General features: G+C 48.4%; 1 protein-coding gene across 1 annotated transcript in view; it reads right to left on the bottom strand.

Annotated features, from left to right (window-relative positions):
- The window catches only part of LOC135385926 (KAT8 regulatory NSL complex subunit 1-like), a 70459-nt gene that overhangs the window by 15614 nt on the left and 30377 nt on the right, over positions 1-24468 (bottom strand). Inside the window, exon 2 of the mRNA XM_064615555.1 lies at positions 13241-13842. Coding sequence (XP_064471625.1) covers positions 13241-13842 — 602 coding nt within the window. The remainder of the gene's footprint in view (positions 1-13240; positions 13843-24468) is intronic.

Genomic DNA, 24468 nt, shown 5'->3' with positions numbered 1-24468 from the left:
TAGTAATGAAAGTAAACCTAGTACAAGTGGCGGGATCTCTCTCTCTGTCTGTCTGTCTCTCTGTGTCCCCGGATGTCCTAACCCCCCTCAATTTCTGTCGCCGCCGCGTGCTTCCATTAATACTAGGCTGTGCAGTATGTAGCACGTCGCCCTGGGCCGCACCCCCTCCCCCACTCTCCGTCCGAAAAATCCTGGATAGTATTATCTTCAAAGCCTTCATATATTACCGTCCATCGTGTCGTCACATCGTTCAGCAGGTCGTACCAATGGTCCTTATATGGTCAACCTCAAACACAAGAAGAATAAAGCAGATCTGCTGGGCGAGGAGCACATCAGCCGGAAACACGGCCGCCCACGAGTACCCAAATTAAGAGAGGCTTAATTCGAAACATGAACGCTTAGGATCATTCCCGCACTTTCTACTCACGAAAATAAGCAATTTTAAGCTCAATCTACGTCTGCGCATCAATAAATGAGCGTGATGATCCCTCGACGAAGTCCGCATTCCACATGTTGAACCAACTCCAACACATGCAAATACCAACGCATGCAAGAGTGAATCGATTCCACTTTGGTGAACGTCAGAGCTCAAAATAGATGAGCTGAACGAAGCGCACTTTACGAAAAGGAAAAACGGAACAATATGAAACACATGGTGCTGCCCACATCCACGGACCGAAAGAGAAAGGGGGGAAGGAATATAAAAAGACGACTGTGGCCGTGCTTTCACTCGACGCAGAACCTGAAACGGACGCGATATTAAATGAACGAGGGCGGCACGGAATGTCCCCGAGTAAGTGGAAATGTTTATCGTTGGCGATATGGATTTTCGGACAGGGGTACCGTCTGTAGACGGCAGAGTTGGCTGGCAGTGCACTTCTGCATCGTATCTGCAGCGCGGCCGCACTGCCACGGAGGAAAAGAAGCGTGAGAGGAACCCCCGAAGTTCAACGACCACTCTCTCTCGGAGGTGATTCCTGTGCCCGACGCTAGGTGGCAAGCGCCGCGCGGCGGTGAACGGACTTCTCCGTTATGATGGCGTTTATTTAAACACGTTATCGTCTCGATCGTCTCCCATTATGGACGGTGGGCTGTGTCCTTGTGCAGATCGAAACATCATCCACGGTACATCAACGCGCAAATCCTCCTTCCGTTTACTGAAGCAGATACACACAGAAATTAATAATAAATGTATGGAATATATAAGGTGTATCACAGATAATGCATGGAAAGTACGGGCACAATTTGAATACCTGAAATTATTGTCAAAAATTTGGCGTAAGCTGTTCCCACAACAGAACGTTGTAGTATGGATTCAAATACTCGCTCTGAAAAGAAAAAAAAACAAGCGAAAAGTGGTCTGACGCGAGGGAGCGACGATTTTTGTCGCCTGACGGAAGTGAAAGTCTTTCAAGTGCCCGCTTTGTTGGCAAACATGTGCTACACAGCGCTATTACAAAGCACTGTGTTGCTTCAGATATCGGTACATCGGAAGACTCGTTTGCGTTCGTTAATTTCATCTGCTCGCGTACAAAGAGCAAGAGCTCTGAGCGGTAACGTTGTTAGTTTTTTCGTTTCCGTTCCCTAACACACTTAAATTGAGAGAACTTGAGCAATGAAAAGTTAGCACAACAGGATACCAAGGGTAACGTTTATAGCGAAGAACTGGTTGTTCCGAGCCCGAATAAACGACATTGAGTCAAAGATAAAGTAAACGACCGCGTCTTTCTTGGCAAAGGAATTCGAGTCAGGTTGCCAGGACGAAGTGACCGCTCCAGTGGACAGTAGTTGCTATATAGTGCTTAATGATAAGCAGCACTACCAAATAACAAAATCATAATAGTAAGGTTAACCTTACGTTGTGGAACGAAAAAGGCCATTAGCGGTGACCATCTCATTTCAGTCTCTGCGGCGGCTGGCGTATCTCCGATCGCCAGCGGCACAACACACGCGCACTCGACAGTGGAACAGCAGCTGCTTCGGTGGCGTTAAAGTTCACTGCTACGCGAAAAAAAAAATCAGGAGGGATGGCGGATGTGACATATTCACGCTCACAATCACACTGACGTTTCCCCGCGTCGTGGTACGGAATGGTACACAACACGCTGCACCGGCTCATGTGATCACCGCACGCACGGCCTTTCGCCAGCCAAGATCAATATAAAAGAGCATAAAATTAATCACGGCATAACATTTAATCAATCGCATATACCGAGCACTCCATTACGCGAGGAGTGTGTTGCATAGAAGTGAACTTGTAAGTAATGTACGTGATTAACGGGTTGAAACAGACATTATATTGACGCCCCTTTATTATTGTTTGTTGATGTTGCACAGCCAAACAAAGAGTGAAATATTCTGGAAACGCGGGTCGTCTCGCCAATCAACGTGAGTCAATCAATCAATGCAGTACTGTTGCGATGTGGCGAAATCCCCCGCGCGTCCTATCCTTTTGAATATTGAGTTTTAGTGCACCGTACGCTGTCGCCAAAATATAAAGCGAGCTTCGCGCAATGCGCAGAACCGCCACGCTATCCCTTACGTACGGAATCGTTTATCTCGTCGAGACCCCTCCAAAAGCAGTTCGAAAACACAATGAAGTGCATAACGATATATATATATATATATATATATTTTCTTTTTTTTTCATCGGCCGCCACAAACCAAAAGCAAAGTAATTGGAAGAATAGGACCCCACTAATTCTCGCGCGACAGTGTAGTTGAGACAATGCAGTAGGCTTCGTCTTTGCGAACAATCGGTGAGCGGGTAACACCTGAGCTCGAGCGTGTGCGACGAACAGTTGGCTGTTGTGTATGCATGTGTCATTCACGCTTAGCCGTCTAACGTTATCATATTTAATCGTAAGCTCGTTTTCCTGCAAGCTGCTTTTGGGAACAGAGTGGAGAGGTCTCAGACCCGACATTATGGAATTTTAGCAGTGAGTGTGAAAGCATATGCAACAACGTTGCGAACACAAGAAAATGGCGCCGGTGACTGCGCATACAAACACATTTTAACACTGAGTGTACTCGCGCTATTTTTCGGATTTACCATGCGTACCCGGGTCGTTTGCATTCCGCGCTCATGGCATGGGAAGCAGATGGACACCTGCAGTTTGCAACCGCCGTGATCACGTTATTTGCCGAACTGCGAGGATGTATGGTGGACCGTAGGCGTGTTTACAAGGAACAAGAGCGTGCATAGCAAGCAGATAGGCATGTAGCAGACGAACGACAGTGGCAATGATGATGATAATGCACATTTCTTCTCCCCAATAATGCTAAATGGCGCCTCTAGCGGCCACTAGAGTAAATATCCCTCGGCCCGGCTCTCTCGTAGGCGACCACCCTACGTCCAGGGCCTCGATCTTTCACATAGCGATTGTTATCGCCATAGTTAAAAGTTCCCGCGCTCGAAAGCCGCTGTGGTACGCTCGCGCAAAAGCTCGTGGCGAATCGCCGTGGCGAAGTGATCGGGCCCTAAGTCTCTAGTGCAGTAGCGGCAAAGAAAAACGCGACACAAATGGCGTTGGGTGGACTGCCTTTGCTAAACTTGGCTTGCTTCGTTCTTCAAAGTAGACATTGCGTAGCTTATACAGGGTTGGTGCAGGTAAAGTACACCCACATTTACGCACGCAAAGCGCTGTCTGTTTACCAGAGATCTTTCGGTGGCGCATGACGACGCATTTATGCAAAGCCAACAGAAAAATCGTGGTAACCAAATTCTGCGCAACAAAAAATACAGCCACGCAAACCTCGCTTTCCGTGCATGTCGATTTTCGAATGGGGGCACGGCGGACTCCTCACAGTTGCATCCAACTACCGCTAGGGGTGCCACCGGTGCAGAAACTGAAATGAGGGCCCACACGTATACTCATTTCTGTAATTTCGGTTTCTTACCAGCGGTACCGGTACGCAACTCCGGAAATCGCCATGCTGACATAGGTATAGCCCATTTGAAATGCACGGAGAGCAAAGTTGGCGTGGCTATTATTTTGTTAGGCAGTGTGGTTAGTAAGACTTTTTTTTTTTTCTGTTCTTTTTGATCCCAAACGCGCCGCCGTGCGTCACCGAAAGTTCTTCCGGTATGCAGTGCGAAGACGTGAGTATACCTTACCTGCACACACACTGCACTTTATACGACAGGTGGTGCCACTGTGGTTAACGGCAGCGCGCACTGCGCCGTACTAAAACTGTGCGTGCTCCACGAACGTGCAGCGGGACTGCTAACGCATACCGTATGCAGGCGTCTAGCCGCTATACAAAAAGAGAGAAAAAAAAACGCTATTAACGAGACACATGCACATGACGTTCCACGCAGCTTTTGAGCGCCTTTGAGCCACGTGACATGGGAAAACATGGGGATGCGTCACAGGCGCCATACTGCGGGCCGAATGAGGCAGCAGCATGTGTTTGCAATTTACTCTCGCAATTGCACGCATACCGCAACAACTCACGGCATGCCCTCCTAGTGTGACTCCAGTGGGGCAGTACGTTTTCCAATGTCACGTGACCAAACCTGACGTTACGGCACAAGCCTCATTATCGAACAAGGTGCCCCGCGCGCGCAGGACAGGAACTGATATAACGCACGTGCTCCACATCAACACATTTTACTGCCCGAAAGCAACCGGTATCCATTCTCAAGCATCGACATCATTAGATGTGCGCGCGAGTGTGGTTATATTCGCGCGGCATCTCGTTTGCGGCTAGAAATATAACGTCTTGAAATCCGCGCGAGGTTAAAACTGCGCGTCTCAGCTGCGTCCGTGGATATGAGAGTATTATCCGCGAATAAGCATCAATCAGGGTGTCTACCAAATTGCAGCCTTCAACTTACCTCACTTTTCCAGGTTTTCATTGATTATTTCCAGAGAATTCCCTGACCAAAACAAAAGGGAACTTGGTGCCTGTTGCTACGATTTGTTTGATACAGATCCCACATAAAACAGATTGTTTATTGAGTATTAGCGAGGCTGCCCTACTTTTCTGCCTCCACGCTTGTCGTTTTGGCGAACTGCTACTAGCGGCAACGTTGCTGTGGCGTTGCCACTCAACCACTGAACGGAGCTCGCGAATCGTCATGGCACTTGTCTGCGATTTTCCCTGACTTCAGCTGCTTTTTGGCAAATCCCTGGCAATTGATCTCTCCCTGTTTGTAAACGACTGACGTTACAGAGTTCGACCGCGCCACCAAATTGGAAGGGTTGAACTACGCTCGAAGCTTGGGGGGCGGGGGGGGGATCGAACAAGGCCGCGCGCGAAAACTACGGTCTTGAGGGGTACGAAGGTCCCCGAAAGGGACGCGACCTTCGGTCGTACTTTTGTTTCAATAGGTGGCAGCGAACAAGTGCCCATTCGTGGAACCCAGTCCTCCCCTTCCGATTTGTGTCGGTTTCGGTCTGTCTACCAACGTCATGATGACGTTTCTCGGGTAGAGGTCTATCCCCTGACTTTTCCAGACCCATGACAACGCCCTGTTTGTTCCTTCCTTTCCAGATTGGTAGACATCCTGATAAATACCACTGCCGACGTCTCCAGAGGTGAGCCCTAATAGACAGCACAAACTAAATCCAAAATGGCGTCGAAGTATGCCATCGCTGCACTGCTGTATAGCACAGAAGTCATTTTTAACACCATGTTGTCTTTCTGTAAAACTGTTAAGCAGGTCGGTAAAATGCACCCTGAGAAGTAATTCACGTCACAGGGTCATCATTATCGCAGAAACTGAAGTCAAAGTACGCCGCAGAAAGTGACCGTGCGCTACGATGGTAGAGAGGAGTGCCAGCCTGCGACTTTGCGCTGACGACATACCATCCGCGCTCGCTGATTGGTTCAGAGAAATGGCGGCTGCTACTCAGCTGTTCAAGGCTCTGAGGAAGCATTGCACATAGGGAAACACCGGCGTGACAATGAAATCCACCATGCACATGATGGCCCTTTCAATCCCCCCCCCCCCACCGCCAAGGGAACAGGTTTACCAACTACAAAAGGAGAAAGCCCTCAAACACAAAAAGAAAAAGGCCGGCGCTGACGTTATAGCGTCATCGGTCGTCCTTCTCCTCCTCGTTACGCCCTGCGGGACGAGTCGAGAGTGAACGAGCACGGCTGTGTTGTTTACGTTTTCATTTTTTTTTCTCTCTCTCTCTCTCCTTTAAATTGCATGTATGCGCCAAAACCTTTCGTGCTGTTCGGCAAATTGACGCATATAATTTCGTCAGATGTCTCAAAATGAAAATATTTTGGATGACCCTCCGTACTCCTTGCCACTCCGGACTCTGAAAACTGCGTTTATTTTATTTAGTCTGTGAAAAGAGGGTACCTCACTCAAGGATTCTATACGCGAAATTTCAATGCGGTTTTGGGAACGCTGTGCATTTCTATCAATTTTTGAAGATCCGTGAGTTTCCGTGAGTTTCGATGACGCGGGGTGCAGGTGACGTCATGTGTTGCTCAAAAATTGCAGTGATGTCATGATCTGGGGAGAGGGCTCGTCTCCCTGCAACGACGCCGGCGTCAGGGGAGGGTCACGCGGTGGAGAAGTCACGTGACGCTGGTTGGAAGATGGGGGGAAATGGGATAGATGCCTTCCCCCTCGTGTTTTCTCGAAGGTCGGTTACGTAACGTGACAGAGACGAGTAACGTGGGGCTCCGCGAACGGAGAGCAAAAAGTGAACCCCCTCGAAAAATGCGAAAGACGACACCGTTGCCAGGTGAGAGCCGGGCGCTCCCCGTCAGAGCATAACGTGACGTCACACTTCTCAAATATTAAAAAAAAAAAAATTTCTCTAACTTTCGCGTCACGTAGAGCCAAAATATTTCATAGGAATGCAAAGTGTGACAAGAAGATTTCAGTAACATAGCTTTGGTACCAAAGTAACGTAAAAACGTTTGTACCGTAACATTTTCATCATGGGGATTTTATTTATTTATTCCAGTGCAATAACCGCTGATGTGCGGAAACGCAGTACCGTGCGGATGCGGAACACTTATTTCCACTAGCGCAGATACTGTCAAGGTTATCCGCGCTCACCTCTAGACGTCATCACTGAGCGTCAAACAAGGCGGCCTACTTTTCTTTTGCCTACATGGGAAGCAGAGAGCCACAAATCAACACATGCTCCGAGATCTCTTTAGCTGCTAAGGAACTGATGGCTGACTGATACATCTCAAAGTTCCCCGTTTCTCAATCAGGTAGACCACAGACGCGACTTTCGGATACCGTCCGAACAAACGACTTGAAGAAACAATTAACAGGGAGGAAACGCTATTAGGCAATCAGTTTGTGTTTTCTAGTAAACGTGGTTCATACAAGTGGCAATATGAAAATATCGCCTGAATGAAATTACGCTGCTTCCGCACAACACCCCAGTGAGTTACGTCACGTGTGTGGAAACTGGAGCACTACCCGTCCCCAGGTCACGCGTTCCACGAAGAAAGCCACATTTCACCGCTGCTACCAGGCTCCTCTCCTCATGAATATTTGTTTTTTCTTTCGTTCATTTTAGGCACCAGCGACTCGTTATCTAATTACGGCGACCATTTGCACCAAGAGCTACGTCAGATCACGCGAGCACAATCCAAGTGCAGCACGTGACGCATTTTAAACGAAAAGCCGACGATGGATTGCACCGCTGTAGTCGGAAAAATGACCAGGACGACGACATTTGGCTACAGGCATTTCCTCCGTATAATCGAAGAGGATCCCCTGATCACAGTCTCGGAAGAGCTAAGGTCATTAGTGCAGCTCCACCGAGCGTGGCAGACGTCTGATACCGAGCAAAATGGAGAAAAGTAAAGGCAGCGCTATATACGCATCATAATGATCATTGGTCAGACTGCTCCCCGAGAATGAGTAACGTAATCGTCATCTTTTGGGCTTCCTCTTTCGTTTTTTTGTAGGCAGCTTTTTTTATTCCGTGTTAGCGCCGCGAAGCAACTGTGGCTATGAGCGGCGTACAAATGTGGACAGATGATGAGAGGTCAGCAGGGAGGAGTAGGAGACAGGGGGGTTAGTATGAGTCCTGGGCCGACTTCAGGGGGAACTGTGCCGATATTCGTCTGGAAAGTCTTCGGAAAACCCAGGGAAAACCTCAGACAGCACAACCGGTGGTAGGATTCGAACCCACCATCACCCAGTCTTCAGCACGACCTTGGTTATCAACAACGAGCGGGACGCGGTAGGCAGCTGCACTGATGCAGCATCGGTGCACCTCTACAGTGGGATATGAGCACTCTGCGTTGGACCGTCGAGGGCCACCCTATAGATTCGACGATGACGATAACTCGTGGCGTTACGTCGCGAGATGACTATGATCATGGTCCGTCGGTGGATAGATTTTGCCCATCCGAAAAGTCCTTTGCCGTGCGCCCAAGTCTCAACACACGGCAGAGCGTAAAGAAATGTCACTCGCGGAAGACCGTGTGTCCAAGCACATTGGGCTCTGCCACCACGTTGCTGGCGTCCTCGGCCGGCCCTGTAATTCAATGGGCGTTTTTGTGTGCCCGGTGACTCGAAGCCAAGTAACATTTAAAATCTGGCTGTTACGCTACTTCTGTCAATAAACTAGGCTGAAAAGTCCAACATGGAAGGTGTCCAGTCCGCTAGTTGTGGTTGAGATCAGTAAAGCAATAAGAATCATCTTTCGATATCCACCGTTCTTCAGCCGTATTAAGTCGCAACAGATAGCCCCACCCGGTACGTACGCAAAGGAAAGAATATCGAGTTTTAGTAAACCACTTTGCAACGTCCCATTACGGTACACGGTACGCTAATGCGAAACACTATCACGATACGCGAGACTGACGCTGCTGACGTTTTAGTAGACCGTGGAAGGAGAGGGTACGGCTAGTTAACGTCGTAGCGCTCCCGCATGGCAAGTCCCGAACCGTTTAACCTTTCGATGTTACGCTGTTGAGGAGTTCTGCTACTGCAATCCATTTCGTTGCATCCACGAACGGGTTACTCGCAATCACCTTGAGCAGCATAAAAAAAAGCTAGGCAAGTCCGAACCGCCATCTTGCTCCTCGCGTAGTTGGCCTCGTCGTCTTCTCCTCGTGGAGCCCCGCAACCAGCGAGACGCTTCTGATAACACGTTACGCTATTCCTCCAGGAGATAATAGCTGCCGCTGTCCGTAAGAGGAAATCTGTCCTCTTCAACAAACAGTAAGATGCTACATTTTATTATATTTATAGATCAGTGTAAAGTGGCGCCAACTACTCAAGCACGAAGGCGGAAGCAAAGAAACATATGTACGTACATAGAGAGAGATACCATAGCTACAAACTGGGAAATAACTTTGCTGTGAATTGCTTTTCAGTACTTTTGATCGCACCACTCTTTCCGCATGCATTCCACTCGACCTTGATTCGGCTTGGATAATCCCTCCGAGGCCACATGCCACAAAGCACTATCGCAAAACAAACAACTCGACTACTCGCCACTTTCGGTTATTAAACAATGGTAACGAACGATATACGTCAGATGAAAACGATCGACGCAGCGCAGTTCCGCCCCTATAACTACTCTTTCCCAGCGCTTCTCGCTCACCCTCATACAACTCGAGCGGGACAGAGCAACTACAGACACACGACACAATCGCACAAAGCCAGCAAGATCTTCACCGAGTGGAACGTCCTACGTCCGGTCACATCCGGCTCACGACGTCAACAGCGAACGCCTGCGAACGATAGCACTGGACCCGTTGGAAACGCACTTTCGCGAAAACAATACTCCTCCAGTTCACCTCCTACCACGCCGCCGCAGCGCTGCTACACCAGCAAACAACGATAGCCCGTTTTACTTCCCACGCACACACACGCCACAGTGCCCCGAATTGAGATGCTGTAGTGGCACAGACACTGCGCTATGGCTCAATAATGGAAGCGCTCTTCTGCCATTAGGAGAGGCGGGAGCAAGGGGAATACACGAGTCGCAGGAAGACCGAAGCGCTTTGTGCCCATTTAGCTTGCACGATCCAAGTCCAGTTTAACCGTGAACCGTAAAAGGGAGAGCGGACTTCTCACTTCACGGCAACCACTGGGGTGTCTCCGATCAAGAAAGAAACAGCTCAAAAAAAAAAAAAAAGGTGTTTGAGATGTTCCTCCGCCACATAACACCGTGTGCCATTTTCTATTTTTTTTTTTCTTTTTCAAGGGGTGGAAATTTCGTTTAAAATATCACATTTCGCTGCAAAATTTGCTTTGTATCCACATCTGCGAACAGCTTCATGAAGGTTGCCCCTCCGAAGCAGCGGGAAGTGGAAAGGGAAGAGAGGTGTCACGTGCTCTCGTCATTGATTGGCCTGACGGCGGGGACTTTGGCGAACCTGACAGGTTTTCGCTCCGTGCCCGTTTCACCAGCTCGTCATGTTGGCCATGTCGAGACTGGGAGGTACCCGGGTTCGATACGCGGTGCCGGTTCTGGAGTTTTCCCTGGGTCTTCCTTAGACGCTATAACCTGTAAGACATATGTCGGCACAGTTCCCTTAGAAGTCGGCCCATGATGCACATTCCCCCAGAGCGTGAGTCGTTACGTTGCCCACCTCCGTGGGGCCGACAACGGCGATCTCTTTCGGAAGCCCACCACCGTGACCGTTTCTGATAAGATAAGATAGATAAGAGCTTTATTTAAACATTCTATACATTACAAATTATAACAAATATTACTGACGACTCGAGTTGTCATTTCGAGCGTGAGCATTGCGTAAAACACTTTCCTTTAATCAATTCGTGGCGTCTATCAACCGTCGCATGTGATTCGTACGTACCTGCATGAGGCCTATACGACCACTGAGGATGTTGTTGGTCGCGCGGCGTATTAGTTCCCACCGCCCCTTTGGATGCATATCGATCGCGCAAGTTGGTGGAGCAAGTTGGATAAACGAATGAAATAACCGCACGCATGATAATAATCTCTCTAGTGACCATCGTAATGAGGAAGTTGAAATTATGAGAGGAAGCGGCAGAAATTAGGCCACAGCGCCGGTCCCGGCCTGTAGGTAAAGGGGTTAGACTGCTTTCCTTCGTTCGCATAGATTTCGTAAACATTCCGGTAGCATATCATCATCGTTGCTCCGAAAGCGATTGCGTCGCGGCTGGTCTACGTAGGATAGTATGTCGTGCGCCTAGAACGAGTACTGCCGGATGCACATTACTATTTGTTTCACTCTTGGGAAACGGTTGGCCCCCGAGCAGAAAACCAAGGCTTGAAGTTCAGCAGTGCACATGTGGGTCCTACCTCAACGTATTCAAAGCCTAAACGTAAAACGGAAACGGAGACATTGACGAAGAGAAAAAATAGCTGCGCACACAATGGAATGACGAGTTTCACCACCCCTGCAACATGGGTGGTGAAACTCGTCATTCTGTTCTCGTTCTCTCTGTCGTCGTCGTCTCTGTTCTGTCGTCGTCGTTCTCCATGAGTTCTCCTTGGTCGTCGTTCTGTTCTCTTTCATTGAAACCCGTGAATGGTACCTGCTGATCGAGCACGCTCTTCCTAGTCCTAGTATGTTTCCTTGCAGAGTGCGTGACCTCCAATTGAGAACGAGATAATCACCCGTGAAACATGTGTCCGGGAGTCCGCGTAAACGCCTCTCGGCTTTCTCTTGCACAGTGGTCTCAGTGGCATGCGCTGGACCGTGACGCTCGTCAAATACAGCGTGACGCACAAGAACGATGTTGGAAAGTAAGGTGGTGGAAGGATCAACTGCAGCTAGCAGGACGGGGCCGGCTCCGTTAATGGCAAGAAACTTGGGAACCAGACCCCTCCCACCCCCCTACACCCCCCATATGTTCAGTGACACACCCTAACTTTTTCACCTATGTACCCCATACAAGGGGTGCCCTTGCGATTTCAGCTTTAGACACATGTGGGTAATGATATGTTAAGCTGTAATGACGTAACTATAGTAATGACCCCCACCCATTTTTTCCAACACCCCTCCGTTCTCGCGATTCTGGATAAACCACTGGAAGGCGCGCATTCTCTCAGACTTCACGGGACACCCTATCTGCCTTAGGTGGCTTATTACCGTTCATGCGGTATTAGGAGTGTTGAGCATTTTGTTGTGCCGCGTTTTTGCAATGTGACCGGTTTTCTCAGAGTGTCAATGACATTTCCATTAATGGGCGTTTCAACAGCCGGAAAAATAGGGAAAGCGCGGATTACTCTGTGTTAAAAGAGTTGCGACCTATTAACACTGGAGTTTAATTACATCACGTACGCATTTGAATAATAATTGTCCTATGTGATAGTGGAGGAAACACCGATTCTTGAACATACTGCCGCTGCGAGCATTGACATCGGCGGAGCTTCGACCACTCTTGGTTCTCAAGAGCACGTGACGTCTCCGAATGCGCAGTTTTGTTCATAACCGTAATGTCCACACGTTTGGTCATTCGCGGTGCCGGTTTCATGTACAGCTCGCGTCAAAGTTACCTTGAACATCGCTCCAGCCTGCGAAGCGGGAAGAGAGCCCTAGCACAAACCAACGCCACCATAACGAAGGTCACCCCTGCAACTGTAAACAGATGACCAAGACACCATCCGCCGTTAGTTCCGCCAGGGTTCGTAGGCCGGGATGGTGTTCAAGTTAACTCTGATGCGAGCTGTACGTCTATTACACGATTAGCCACAAAACTTGAATTACGTGCTCGTACTGATGCGGATCAGAGCCGTCCTGAGGCGGACGACCATCTAGCCCGCTCACCCCCATGCTTTCTCCATGCCCATAGAAGCACTGTCTAAAGACTGCACAATAAAAAAAATAAAAGATCCAGGTGTTGAATTTACATTTGTAGTTTTTAGCTGCGTGGATATCGCAGAATCTATCGTGCTGCATAAATGCGCTGCCCCCATTTCAAAGCTCTACAGAAAAATTATAACCAAAGGAAGTGAAACGGTGCAAAGAGGATCAGACAAATCCTATCCGGAATTTCACAGTGAAAATCCCCTACGCTCTCGCTTCTTTGCCCAACCTCATGACGTTCCGTTCCACCTGCCGTTCGGCGCCCCTTCTAGGAAAGATGCCCGGGGCAGCTGTGCCCCCTGGAATGACTCTGATGCAAATGACAACTTTTTAGACCTGTCCAAAAGCGCCGAACAACCTTCGAGTGTGGTTACTCGTTCGCCCACAAAGCACAGAGCTACTTCAAACAGCTAACGACGTCCCATAGGTATACATTTGCATACAGGATATTCTCTCACTGATAACATTTGCAAACAATGCAAGAACTCACCGTTCCGGAAGGAGAGCACGGGGTGAAAGCCGGCGTCCAGGAGAGCCGCCCGCTCCCGCTGAGGCATGGCATCAGGGTCCAACTGCCGCAGAACACTGTATCTGCCTGCGCACAGGGGGCACGGCGACGCCTGGCACGACGACACTGATCTGCAGTCACACTGTACCGTCGTCGACGACGCTCCGCCCAGGCGAGCGGTCTTCCTGCCGAGCGGCGACACTGACGCCACGGCCGACGCCACAGTCGAGCTAACCACTTTTCTCTTGCGAAAATTCACGAGGGGCCTTGTCCGACTGCAGCCCGGTAGATCCTGAGCACCGGGAACCATGCCGTTAGCTGTGGGCGTCGTCACTTTTGTCGTGGTCATGTTCTCTTGGGAACCTGGACCAAACGGTCGTTTGTTCGTCGTCGCCAGGACATCATTGGGAAGCTGAGGTTCCCCTTCGAGTCGAAGTCGTCCTTTGGCGTGTCTCAGCTGTCGGCAGATGTCGTTCTGTTGTCGTATACGGAATTCGAGGTCCGCCACTTGCGCTTGCAGCCACGTCCAGCGTGATGCCACTGCTGCACGTTCTAGAACCCAAGTCCAAGCTGCAGATTGCCGGCTGCGGGAACAAAGCAGTGAACAAGGCGTAAGGAAGACGCAGTGAAAAGCACACACGGAGGGAACGACAGCGGCAAAGAGAAAATAAAAATAGTAATAACTATAACAGTCGAAACGTAAGTCTTCATTTCAATTACAATTTCATAAAAAGACAACTCCCCACAACTTTCCCAGACAACTCCCTTGATCGTTGGACATTACGCATCAGTATGCGAGACAGACCAATCGAAAAAAGGCATAATACAACGGGACTAAGAGGTTCCGAAATACGATGCGCGTACGAAGAGAGTGAGGGCGCAAATGTCCATGGTAGTATACGTTGTCCCGTTTGTAATGTACGACATCGGTTGCTACTCCATAACAAAACTAAAAAGCGTGATGAATGGCTGCAACAAGAGAAAAGCCGGCCACAAGCGTCAAAGCAGGCGACCAGACAAGAAACCGTCCGAACAACCACGTGCACATATTAGCACTCCCTACGCGGTAGGCGTTTTCAACGGAACGTGCATAATGAACATCTCTCCGAAGTAAAGAAGGAAGTCACTGAGCTCCTGCGGGCACATAATTAAGAACTGTGACGCATGACTGATAGATATCATAGAGGGGTTAGCTGAAGAGAAGAGGATAGTCACTGGAAGACCCTTTTATAGATAGTTTGTTCAGGTGTCTCGATGTCCCATCCTCAGATCATCTAGACACTTCGCAGTTTGTGGCACGCCCTCGACAGTATATCCTGCGTGAGTAGGCCAGCTGTCTGCGCAGCTTCCCATTCCCCCCCTCTCCCCTGTTGCTAGTCGAGGGACTTGATTGGAGAAAACATTGAACGTGATTGGAGAAAAAAAACGAGAAAATGTTTCAAGGTGAGACGCACGTGATTGTTTCTTTTCTTTCTTTTTTTCTGTGGACCCATGCCGGCCTGCGAATACACCCTTCGCTGCCTTGTGATTGACAAGGAGCGTGTTATGGGTTGAAGTTCATTTTTAAGAGTGCACGTAACGTATCAGGTGGCTACTACATCAGAGCACAGCGAAAGACTCCGTAAAAGATGGCCGTCATGATGCCCATCATCCATGCTTTTTTTTTGCGCATTTGCGGGGATTGAGATGGGAATTCTGATTCTGACTAGCTTTGCACCTAGCCAAAGAGCTGTCGAACGTAAATGGGTAATATGCGACACACTAACTTCAACCCCCCCCCCCCCCCCCCCTGCTGGAAGAGGTCACACACCTTTCGCTGATGTGGGCGCGTATGTTTCTATCCACAGTACGTGAAGTGTCATTCCCAATATTTCTTTACAGAGTACTTTTCGTTATATGGACGTAAATCAATGCGATCTTCGAACACGAAGTATCGCGCACGAACCGTAATATTTGCTATGTATTCGGGCGTTCAAAGCTCCAACATAGAAGCCACGTTGGTCTCTCTTCGCATCTGCCTCCTTGCCATTATTTTTAGCTTCGCTCTTCCACCAGGAATAAAGAAAACACAGCCACCGTTACTAAAAGTGCCTGCCAGGTATACTGGGATCGTTGCAGTCATCTCTATGCACTTGTGTATACGTAGGATAAGCGCGCAAACACCACGCTCGTGAAATACCACCTAGAGTCACTAAATAAGCTTCAAATTTTATTTAGTGACTAGTACTACCAACAGACCCCCACTTTTTTGTGATTTGAATGACATGTGCGTCGGTAACAAGGACGTAAGTGGGACTAGAGCCTTATTTTAATGATTAAACCCGATAAAACCCGTTTCTACCCTGCTGAATCGCGTCATCCTCGTTTGGGGTAAAATCCGAAAAACTCCGTAAACGAATTTGCCAAAGCAGGAATTCACCCACCAACACGGAGCACTGGAAAACGCTAAGCCCGGTGCATTCAGCACAGTAGCTCGGCATGTCTTGTTCATCTGACATGCGAGAAATGTTTCTTTGTTGTTTCTACACCCGCAAACAGACTTTTCCGTCCGGAATCCTCCTGAAAGAAAAATCCCATTTTGCCGCCGATTTGCGAAAACATAAAACATGAACACACGAACTTGAACGCCCGCCGAACGAAAACAGAAAAACGAAACCATTTCGAAGCTCAACTTTCATCATTCCAGCGTTGTCCATCATTTACCTACAGGAACCTACCAAACTCATCAAAAGCCTACATGACTGCCATTCCTCGTCATGCGCTGTCATAGAATCGAGCAATTCCCCGACAGTACTTTCTGTTTACCGTTGGGAATGCCAGTGAAATGAGCAGGTGTGTTCCGGTCTACGCCGCCAATATTTTCGTTGTAGTGAGAACTGCACTGAATTACACACGTCAGTGCGGGTCAGGTGTAACACGCACACTCAAGCCAGTGTGAGCTTTTCAGTGACCAATGGAATGTGCTATCAGTTATCAGCAAGCAAATCCAGCGGCTTAGTTGATGTCCGTTTAGTGCTTAGAGATTACCAGTTCTCCCACGACGCCTGCTTTCGACCTGCATGTAAAAGGAGAAATGTCAACCGACTGGCGTCCCGTTTTTGAGCAGTACCACGTATCATTCCTTTCGTCGAAAGTGTGATCTCATATGGGGCGTACTCTGAGGCAGTTATAAAGTGATTTGAGCCACAGATATTGTTTGCCTAAGACGACGGAGTCTTGCTGGAACAAGGAAAGGCCTTCCCATTTGCCGCTGGGAGAGAGGAATGCAGAGAGAGCTGCGAAGAGGTACTCCCTTTCTCGGAATCTGATATCACAACGAGTCCTCCGTTTCTTTTAATTTCGCGCACCAGATGGAACTTTCCTTCCGCAACCAACCAGAGCTCCGTTGGCCTCAAGGAGAAACAGATTTAAGAATCACCCTGGAACGTTTCGAAAGCGCGCTATGGTTGTGATTTCTTCCGTGAACCATAAAACCGCCCTTCCCGTTTCTTTTGTACGGTTTCGAAACCTGCAGCGAAGCACTTCACGTCCAAAAAAGAGAACAGCGCCGAAAATAAAGCCAGAGCTGGCATTGCTGATCGATTTCGTGGATATTGATGCACTGAACTAGGCAAAGCGCCCTAACCGCAGGAACACACCCACACGGTGATCGAAATAAGGCGTCGTCGTTGTTTTTGCATAATCGCTGACGTGATGTAATCTGTTCTGTCAACGCTACTTTCGATGCAATGGTGTCGTTTCGCTGGACGTGGAAAGAATATGCTTTTGTTTGAAACGACAAAAAAGTTGTCGCGGCCGCGGAGAATGCGGTTCAGAAACAGGAAAAGGGATATATATGTCGGTCACTGACGAGCAGTTTCAGCAACCCAGGTTCGTTAGTAAAACGTTGTCCAGAACACACCGTCTATATACAATTGAACCTCTGTATGCAATAAGGGGATAAGTCCAAAAATCACAAACCGAGAAAAGGGGCCTGATCTGATTGTCCGTCCCGTTGACACACATGCATTTCCCGTTTTTCACCATGCTGTAGCAGGCCAGCAAATCACAATAAGTTCCTAAATTTTCATTCACAGGTGCACTGTACGTTCAGATAGATAAGATTATTAACGATCTACTGGTATGTAGATGTCATCGCAGCAAAAATAGTAAAAAGGGGATAAGTTGACTTATCCCGTTATTGCATACAGAGGTTCAATTGTTACCGCTGTTTCCCTCAGTCACGACCATCGTCCCCTCCTCGCACTTGATAAAATGACCTGTTTTATACACGTTCGACCTTTTTTACAGACTAATCTTTATCGCGAATGAGAAAGTCACACAACTAAGTAAGTTTTGTTTTGACAAAGCGTCTGGTAGCGTGAAGGCACCGGGGAGTGCTCGGAAATGTCTCCGTTGTGATATACCGCACCCATATGAAGCGGCGAAACTGGAACACAGAACTACATTCATCCGTCTTTGCCAGATGGTGCTTGGCGGACAGTGGCAAGAGCGCTCTCAGCGAAAAGCGCCGCGTCATTTGAGGCGGCAAACAATGCACAGAACATAGGGTTCCTGCCATTTTTGCGTACAAGCCTCAAGTCAAATGTCTCGTGATCCGGGAGATCGAGCGCTCTACCGCCAACGCTAGGTGTATGTGGGTACACTATTTTGCAGTGTTGGGGGCTACTTTTAACTCAACTCGTTGCTTTTCAACTCCAGTAACTTCTTGAGGAACTCGTTCCTTTTTGTTTTTTGATTCCGTGTTAGCGCCGCGAGGCAACTGTGGCTATGAGCGGCGTACAGATGTGGACAGATGGAGAGAGGACAGCTGCAAGGATTGGGAGACAGGGGGTGGAGGGGTTAGTATGCGTCCTGGGCCGACTTCAGGGGGAACTGTGCCGACATTTGTCTGGAAAGTCTTCGGAAAACGCAGGGAAAACCTCAGATAGCACAGCCGGTGGTAGGAGTCGAACCCACCACCTCCCAGTCTTGAGCACGACCTTGGCTACCGCCTACGATCGGGATGCCTTAACCCGCTCGGCCATGCCGCTGGTACTCGTTCCCTTTTCAGCTAACTTTTTCAAAGTTACTTTGGGTAAGTTCCGTGTTCGCTTTGTTCGATTCTGCTCTACCAACATTGCAAGCTGCGTCCTCCACGTGCGCGCCGCACATGGAGGAGAAACAGCACGTGCGCGCTGGTCGTACAGGTTGTGACAAAAGTTTACGGAACACGCGAGCGGCGTATTTTTTTCGTCGGTACGACACCCTAGCGGCTGGCGGAAGCGGGTGAGTTCACTGCTTCGGAGGGGTGCAAGCGTGTGATGCCAGAGACACAGCGGTAGTTCCGGTATCGCCTGGTTGTGTTTGGGAAGTCCGCTGTGTGTCGCTAACAGCGTACCCTTCCACTCCTCCGAAACAGTGAACTCACCCGCTTCCTGCAGCCGCTAGGGTGTCGCACCGAAGAAAAAGTACGCCGCTCGCGTGTTCCGTAAACTTTTGTCCCAACCTGTACGTGCACCGCGCATCTGACTCCACTCCTTTGTTGTTGCGCGGTGAACGCTACAAAGTCTGTTTTGGCCGTACATTAGGAGGCTCGGGCGTCGTTCATCATAGCGACGAGCAGTGTATTTATAATGACAGAGGGCACTGTGTAGGAAGATTAAAACAGGGGTAACGATTTTCAACTTGTCATTACCGCATAACGATCCTTAAATGCATCACTTCGGCTCGTGATTCACCACGAGCTCTTGCGCGAGCCAACCAAAGCGGCTTTGGAGCGCGCGGACTTATAAGTACAACGGTAGCGATCGCTATGTCAAAGTTCAAAATCGGTGCCCTGGTGCGGTTCTACGAAATGTGCGCAGATGACAAATTATGGAAACTAAACTTTCAATGCCTGCTTTGTGCGCCGTTGAAGAACCTTATTACGAGATCACAATCATCATATGCCTCCCTAAAGAACTTCATAAAGGCACGCTTCTTTCGTCATACCAAAGCTATTATAAAACGACTCGTACCGCCAACTGTGACATCAAGATCAAGGTCAATAACTAAAAAGTGTATATTGGGTAATGAGAAACTTGAACAAGTTCATTTCCATTACTTGTAACCTCACTAACTTCACATTTTCTGCACACTAACTTAACTGGTAACGAGTTCCTTTCGTCGAGTAACTTCCTCATCTTCAACACCCCGTCCTTTAACACGACATACCTAACCCTTTAAATAACATGCCAATGATCAGGACGGTGCCCAGAAGAAGAACAGTCTCTGCAAACAGTCTGTTCGAAATACCGGCGGCTCTCGTCCTGAGGCAATTCCCTTCATACTTCCTTACCGGTTCGCTGGATTTCTACCCGCCTTCCTCCTCTCTGGTATTTCGAACATGATAGGGACCGCAGCGCAAGCTTACCAGGCATCACGAAACCGCATTATTGGTTTACATATTTAGAGGAGTGCCCGTTGGCCCCGTTCATTCTTTATGTCTCTCCGCGGGTACAAACAAGCGGGTGTTATAGCTGAGAACTTCTTTGGGAAGAAATCGCGTGAAAAAATCTTGGAATTTTATTTATTTGCACCCTTTGTGTGTGTGTGTGTGTGTGTGTGTGTGTGTGTGTGTGTGTGTGTGTGTGTGTGTGTGTGTGTGTGTGTGTGCGTGTGTGTGTGTGTAGAAACGTTCAAAGCGTTAAAATATGCACTGTGTCGTCGGTCATTTGAGCTTTTCTATAACAGCAGTCGGTACATACAGACACTATAAATAATGTACACGTGTCTCAGAATAAAGTAGACGAAGGATTTCCTCTCTAGCACTCGGCATTTTAGTAAAATACGCATGGTTGCATGTACGCAGTATACGTAAATAACGATGTCGCTCGTAACGTTGAGTACAACTCCAGCAGCTAGTTACTTCCAGAAAGAACTCACCAAGGCAAGTGTTCTAAGTATTCTCCGGAGAAAATATTCCGAAAACGATATAAAAAAAAGAAATAAATATTTGTTATTACCCAATGATGTTTTTTGTGTGTACTGGTTGCAAGTGTCTCGTGGTTTTAAACGAACAACTTGGAGCCGCACCATTTACACATGGTTCCCACTGAATTTTGGAACAAAAATTCGAGGTTTTTCAATGACGTTTTAAGGTTCAGACGTCATTTTGTCTGGGGTGTAAAACACACTTGATGACCAGGGCTTCAATATTTCGCAGAAACATTTATAAGCTACAGGCATCACATGAGAGAATACATGGGGACTGCACAATATCAGTTCACAGATGTGACTGAGAACTAGTGAATTTTGAAGATCATAGAAGGAGAAAGAAAATGTATTAATAGAATAGAGGGTGCCGTTCATTTCTTGCTGCTGGTTCCTATTGCAAAGAGTACTAAATTTGCATGAGAACAAGGAAGATTCAAAATGAAGGGTTTTCAATTACTGTAAAAAATATCCAGGTTCTCCAGACCTTGAAAAATTGCATTTTCAAATTCCAGGGTATTCAAGGGTTTCAAAAACTATGTTTAAATTTCCACTTGCAAACCTAGCAACTAACGTATCAGGATCATCATCAGGACAAAGCAGTTCCCCTCTGCTGATGCAACGACGCGCGTCCTTTATCACCTTGTCTTTGTCGATAGGCCCGCAACGAAGCAAGACATCGCTCTCGCTGCTCTCTCTTACAATGTTTATCTCGCTACGCGTTTACATGTTGTCTGTTTGACCTCCTGTTCTTCAGTGAGTGTTTCCTTTGTCGTCCCGGAAGTGAGCGCGGGTAAGTAAATTCGTGCCCACACCTGCGACCCGCGGAGTGTGATACGGGTATGCCCGCGCTACATGCGGACGCAGTGCGGGTACACCCGCGTTTTGCCCACAACCAGCAGCGACACTGAAAGTGAGTTTTAGTATACCGCTAGTACAGTCTTTCTACGTTACGGATAAAGTTCGCAGAATCGGCACCCAAAGAACTTTGTGTGCAGTAATAGAACAACACATGCTACATGCGGCGCAGCACGCTGAACAGCTTCGTCTTATGGCAATCGGTTAATTAAGATATGCCTCGGCTTCCTCTACGTGAATACCAGAAATCGACATATTTAGGTTTGGAGTGTGTTTTCCATCAGGGGTAGTGACAGAACCAGTGATTACGCTTCTGGAAAGCAACAGATTTTCCTCAAACAGAAGACTGTACCTGCAGCATCCAAAGAAAACACAGGTGAACGTGCCAACCCTGTGAAACTCTGCACGTAAAAAAATCAGACACCCTACCCGATCCCTGTGCATGAAGTCTGAGATCAGGGCCCCCACTTTCCGACACCGCTGCCTAATAAATTGTTAAATCAGAAGATAAGCAGCAAGGAGCACTGAGGTGACAGTTAAGGTGGCCCGAAACCCTGTCTCATCTGTCAAGCTGTCCATCAGGAGTCACCATGCAAAATATCTTCGCTCTATGGGGTATGGTCACAGCGCAATCAAATTTACAAAAACAACCGCAGAAAGCAGCCGCGGACGACCGGCACGATCCTCGCGTGACCCCGCGCTTTTCTTCTTTGTTTCTTCCTTCTCAGCTCACGCACTGCTTATTATACCCGCTTGGGCTGCGCCTGTCTACGTCACGAGTAACATGCAATGGGAATAGGCTATGTCACGGCGTTCCCTCAGTCTTCAATACGGTCTTTCAAAGAGTAGAGGATATTTGAAAGGTGTGCGGAACAGGGGCCTCGCTCGCGCTCTGCGGGTCACCGGCGTTCTTTCGAAACCACAGGACCTATGAGTACATACCGGATATAGTAGTGAGTGTTAGTAGACCGTCGATAACGTGACTTCCGAAGTACCGTACCTACCGCACCCAATCGACAGATAAGATTCATAAGAGTCATGGGCGCTGCCATTGGTTCCGGTATGTAGGGTGGCTTCACGGTGACGTTATCAACAGTCTCTACAGACCAGAATTTTCGCCGTCTCCACTGCTCGGCCATTTTGTAGCGACCGTGGCGCCATCGTGCGAGTATTTCCTGCGGGGACTGCGGGCGCTTCGGTTCAGTCCATTCGCGAAGCTGTGCGTTCGGGATATGGGTCGTTGTTCGAGCCCCCCGTTGCCCGTACAGAAGCATAAGTGTATATTTTTATGCATATGAGTTGCGTTTCATAAGGCTTAGAAATAAAACAGAGCAAAAACCAAAGTCAGCAAAGAGTGTGGCATCTAGTAAACCTCAGCGATAGCGCAGGCGCTACATGCATTTCCTAGTTTCTTGAACTATCGAACATAGTTATGTTCTGTATATGTATGTTTCTTCTATGTACACGTGGTGCAGTCTCAACGCAAAGTTTTTGCAGTATGGCGCGAGAGACTATAACATTGCGGGTAATATTCAATCGACTTTACAGAATTAAATAAGTACACGTGTGAAGCAAGGACCCCACACTCTAACAGTAACATTAACTGCCATCATTATTTCTGATCGTCGTTAATAGTTCATGGTAGAACAGGTCGTTAGCTCATAACGCCCCATACTTCGATTTTTTATGACGCTCTTCGCTGGAAAACAGCCCACAGACCGACTGGCATAAAAGGGTAAAGTTACATGACAAAAGCGCTCAGCGGTAAAGGAAAAACGTTTCTTATTACTAATCCGCAATATGGAATTTAAAACGCTTGCTAACTGTGTAACGTTGCATGAACAAGATTTTCATAATTTCAGTTTCCGGGTTGCTTACTCAAACTTGTTTATGCTGTGCACCACTAGGAATTTTGTAGTTTGCGATGAACACTGGGAAGTTCGCTGTGGATACTCAGTAAAAAATTGCTTGAACTTTAAACAACGACAACCATTACGGTAAGCTTAATTGGTGAAGGCATTGGCTGCTGTGTACACATTTTGCATTGAAATGTGTAACGAAACGATCTTCGGACTTAAAATAACGGTTTGCCGGACGCGGGCAAAATGAACGCGTTATACACCACAATTTCCTTTTGGGTGACTACGTAAAACAATGTGCATCAACATGACAGCGGTTCGAATTCCCGACGCCTTTCAAGCGCTGTGAGGACTCTGTGCAGCTGGTGTACATGCAATGCAATAGCCCTTTCGCCTCCATTCGTATTACAAATCCCGTCCATTTTGTTTGCGTTGATTCTTCGTAGAATCAGCCACAGAACAGTGTCATCCAGATAAACATATGCTGTTGATTTAGAAAAATCCAGGCTGTACGAAAATGCCACAAACCAACACCGCGCCTACAGTTAACTTGCATTCCGACAGCTTCATACGCAGTCCCCGCGCCGAACGAGCTCGCAGGTGGCGCGCTGTGTCGAGAGTACGGGGAGTGTCTGGTTCGCGCTGGTTCGTAGCTAAAATTCTGGTCTATACACCGTTTTCCCATGGACGCCGCCATATTGAAAGCACAGCGCAGTCTAGCCGGGGGAGCATGTTGAAAACTGTTTACCGCACATGCCAGAGAGAAGGAAAGCACACGTGTTCTATGCTTCCTCCATTGGTATCGGTTTCTAGAGCCCTGCACGGGCCGACTTTTTCGGGCCCGACCCGGCCCGGGCGCATCGAAAAATGGCCCGGCCCGACCCGGGCCTTCATATTTTTATGCGGCCCTGTGACCCAGTGACTAGAGCCCGGCCCGGCCCGGTAACCCGGCGAGTAGATCCCGGCCTAGTATTTCCAGCCGCGACGTACGCGTTTCTGGCGATTATCAAACAAATTTATAAGTAAATTTATAAGGAGAGAAGACAAACATACAAGTGATGGCGGTTTAACACCGTAACCGCACGAGACCAAATTAAATCCAGAACGCACGCGGGCGTTATCGTTACACTGTTAAGATTTTGCGGAGGTAGAGCATGCTGTCGACAAACACCTTCTCCCAGTCCCTACCCCTCTCACCAAGCTTTGCCAAAGTGATTGTGAAATACGTGAGGAGTGAGGAGCAATGTAAAGTGGCTTTGAGAATGTTCTAGAGGGTCGAATCATATGCATAATGCAGTATCCTTTGCTTGTCTTTGCAAAATATGCACAGGAATGACGCAAGCGCATGATGATATGAACTAATGCATCTCCATTGTGTGGAATTAGCTGCGTGGCCCGGACGGGCCTGACTCTCGGAAACATATTTGTCGGCCCCGTATTTGTATCCCCCGGCCCGGCCGGCGGGCCGGGTCGGGGGCCGGGGCCCGTGCAGGGCTCTATCGCTTTCCTCCTTGCTGGAGTGTGCTGGGCGAGGCTGGC

Source organism: Ornithodoros turicata, chromosome 2, assembly GCF_037126465.1.
Source record: "Ornithodoros turicata isolate Travis chromosome 2, ASM3712646v1, whole genome shotgun sequence".
Taxonomy (NCBI): Eukaryota; Metazoa; Arthropoda; class Arachnida; order Ixodida; family Argasidae; genus Ornithodoros; species Ornithodoros turicata.
The sequence above is the reverse complement of the archived record's forward strand: the minus strand, read 5'-3'. Positions and strand labels throughout refer to the sequence as shown.